The 3,757-nt window shown below is 46.4% G+C and overlaps 1 protein-coding gene across 2 annotated transcripts in view; it reads right to left on the reverse strand.

Moving 5' to 3' along the window:
• PRPF6 (pre-mRNA processing factor 6) overlaps positions 1-3,757 on the reverse strand; it is a 74,178-nt gene that overhangs the window by 52,247 nt on the left and 18,174 nt on the right. For both annotated transcript variants that reach the window (XM_011934430.1, XM_011934429.1), the window contains exon 4: positions 459-537. In XM_011934430.1, the coding sequence (XP_011789820.1) occupies positions 459-537 (79 nt within the window). The remainder of the gene's footprint in view (positions 1-458; positions 538-3,757) is intronic.

Below are 3,757 nucleotides of genomic sequence, written 5' to 3' on the forward strand. Positions count from 1 at the left end.
AAAAAAAAACCCTATCTCTACTAAAAATACAAAAATTAGCTGGGTAGGGTGGCAGGAGCCTGTAATCCCAGCTACTTGGGAAGTTGAGGCACGAGAATCGCTTGAACCTGGGAGGTGAATATTGCAGTGAGCCGAGACCACGCCACTGCACTCCAGCCAGGGCAACAGAGCCAGACTACCTCAACAAGAAAAAAAAAAAGAAAAGAAAGAAAATCTTAGGTATAAATGGGGTTAAAATTACAAAGAAAATAAGTTCATTTGTCCTACCTTTTATGGTAGGGAAGGTTTTTTTTACACACATATAATTAAACACACTGAAGCAAGGACTTTCTTCTAAGCAATGACCCTCTAAATTAAAAAAGAACAAGGTAGTAAAGTCTCATCAATTCCACGTAAGAGTAGTCTGAGTCTCTGTGGGTTAAGTGCATTAGAAACTGCACACCATTTCATTGGCTTACTTTGAGATCTGAAAACTGCTGCTGGATTTTGGGGCGCTCCATACGATATTTCTCTATTTCTTCTTTCTCCCTTTGCTCCCTAGGAAAGGAAACATGCACACATCAGAAACACTGCATGCCTGTTCTGAAGCAAAGCCGCTTTATTACACATCTCAATTAAACCACCAAAAAGAACTCCATACTCTTAGCAGTTAAATCAAATACATACGTGCACATATACATATATATATATAAACATATATATATATATTTTTTTTGAGATGGAGTCTTGCTCTGTCGCCCAGGCTAGAGTGCAGTGGAGTAATCATGGCTCGTTGCAACCTCCGCCTCCTGGGTTTAAGCGATTCTCCTGCCTCAGCCTCCCAAGTAGCTGGGATTACAGGCACCCGCCAGTGCTCCTGACTAATCTTTGTATTTTTAGTAGAGATGGGGTTTCACCATCCTGGCCAGGCTGGTCTCGAACTCCTGACCTTGTGATACACTCGCCTCGGCCTCCCAAAGTGCTGGGATTACAGATGTGAGCCACCGTGCCCAGCCCAAATCAAATATATTTTAAGGTAATTATGAATACATTCTTAGCTGGGCATGGTAACACACACCTGTAATCACAGCTACTCAGGAGACCGAGGCACAAGAACCATTTGAACCCAGGAGGCAGAGGGTGCAGTGAGCCGAGATCACACCACTGCACTCCAGCCTGGGTGACAGAGAGACTCTGTCTCTAAATAAATAAATATAAATACATTCACAAGTCTAATAATTCAATTATCCACCAAGTAAAAGCATGCAGAAATTCATTAAAACAAAAAATATCTTACTTTGATCTAAATAACTCCATTTGAACATGAGTATATTTACTGCTTGAAAATTCACAAAATCCCAAAGGATTTTAAACACCTAAGAAATCCAGGTGCAGTGGCCCACGCGTGTAATCCCAACGCTTTGGGAGGCTGAGGCGGGCAGATCACCTGAGGTCAGGAGTTCAAGCCTGGCCAAAGTGGTAAAACCTAGTCTATACTAAAAACATGAAAATTAGGAGGTGTGGTGGCACATGCCTGTAATCCCAGCTACTCAGGAGGCTGAGGTAGGAGAACTGCTTGAACCTAGAAGGTGGAAGTTGCAGTGAGCCAAGATCATGCCACTGCACTCCAGCCTGGGTGACAAGAGTGAAACTTCATCTCAAAAAAATAAAAATAAAAATTAGCTGGGCATGGTGGCGGGCACCTGTAATCCCCAGCTATCTGGGAGGTTGAGGCAAGAGAATCATTTGAATCCAGGAGGTGGAGGTTGCAGTGAGCCGATCTAGCCTGGGCAACAGAGTGAGACCCTGTCGCACAAAAAAAAAAAAAAAAAAAACCACCTAAAGGAAAAACAATAACTATCCTAGTTACTACCAAACACTCTACTGAACTCATCTCTCCTTTCCCTCCTTGCTTCCTTCTCTTGCAAGTAAATAGTTCACCTCTAACAACCAACTCAGCTCAGCTCTCCAGCTCTGTGTGCTAGCACAGTTTGCATCACCCACGTAACTGTACTTCAGCATTGAGATGACGTGTGAGGAGATGGTATTCACACTACTGTTCTTCCTGTTTGTATTACGACAGTTTTCAGAATAAAAAGCTTTAATAAGTACACTACTTTTTCTTTGAGACGGAGTCTCCCTCTGTCACCAGGCTGGAGTGTAATGGCACGATCTCGGCTCATTGCAACCTCCGCCTCCCAGGTTCAAGTGATTCTCGTGCCTCAGACTCCGGAGTAGCTGGGACTACAGGCGCGCACCACCACACCCGGCTAATTTTTGTATTGTTAGTAAAGATGGGGTTTCACCGTGTTGGCCAGGATGGTCTCAATCTCCTGACCTCATCATGATCTGCTCACCTCAGCCTCCCAAAGTGCTGGGATTACAGGTGTGAGCCACCGTGCCCAGCGAAGTACACTACTTTTTAAAAATACATGGCCGGGCTCAGTGGCTCACACCTGTAATCCCAGCACTTTGGGAGGCCGAGGCAGGTGGATCACGAGGTCAGGAGATCGAGATCATCCTGGCCAACACGGTGAAACCCCGTCTGTACTAAAAATACAAAAAAATTAGCCAGGCGTGGTTGCGGGCGCCTGTAATCCCAGCTCCTCGGGAGGCTGAGGCAGGAGAATGGCGTGAAGCCAGGAGACGGAGCTTGCAGTAAGCTGAGATCATGCCACCGTACTCCAGCCTGGGCGAGAGTGCAAGACTCTTGTCTCAAAAAATAATAAATAAATACATAAATAAAAACATTTAATTTAATGACTTTCTACATGGGTCCATGTCACCTGCTATTTTTTGTTTTGTTTTTGTTTTAGAGACAGGGTCTTGCTCTTGCCCCGGCTAGAGTGCAGTGGTATAATCACAGCTCACTGTAGCCTCAAACTCCTAGGCTCAAGCGATCCTCCTGCCTCAGCCTTGGGAATGCAGCTGGAACTACAGACATGTGCCACTGACTAATTTTTATTTTCTTTTTGTAGAGACAGGGTTTCACTATGTTGCCCAGGCTGGTCTCAAACTGCTAGACTCAAGTGATCCTCCCGCCTTGACCTCCCAAGGTACTAGGATTACACATGTAAGCCACTGCACCCAGCCTGATGTTTTTTAAAATGCATTAACCCTGGAGGTTCCAATCAATCTTTAAAATGTAGGGCTGGCCAGGTACAGTGGCTCACGCCTGTAATCCCGGCACTTTGGGGAGGCCAAGGCAAGCGGATCACGAGGTAGGGAGATACAGACCATCCTGGCTAACAGGGTGAAATCCCATCTCTACTAAAAATACGAAAAACTAGCCAAGCATGGCGGCAGGCGCCTGTAGTCCCAGCTACTCAGGAGGCTGAGGCAGGAGAATGGCGTGAACCCGGGAGGCGGAGCTTGCAGTGAGCCCAGATCACGCGGTCAGGAGATCGAGACCATCCTGGCTAACACAGTGAAACCCCGTCTCTACTAAAAATACAAAAAATTAGCCAAGCATGGCGGCAGGCGCCTGTAGTCCCAGCTACTCAGGAGGCTGAGGCAGGAGAGTGGCATGAACCTGGGAGGCGGAGGTTGCAGTGCGCCGAGATCACGCCACTGCACTCCTGCATGGGTGACAGAGCGAGACTCTGTCTCAAAAAAGTAATAATAATAGGCCGGGCATGATGGCTCACACATATAATCCCAGCACTTTGGGAGGCTGAGGCAGACAGATCACAAGGTCAGGAGTTCAGGACCAGCCTGACCAACATGGTGAAACCCTGTCTCTACTAAAAATACAAAAATTAGCTGGGCATGGTGGTGC

Source organism: Colobus angolensis, unplaced genomic scaffold (genome assembly GCF_000951035.1).
Source record: "Colobus angolensis palliatus isolate OR3802 unplaced genomic scaffold, Cang.pa_1.0 Scaffold136, whole genome shotgun sequence".
Classification (NCBI taxonomy): domain Eukaryota; kingdom Metazoa; phylum Chordata; class Mammalia; order Primates; family Cercopithecidae; genus Colobus; species Colobus angolensis.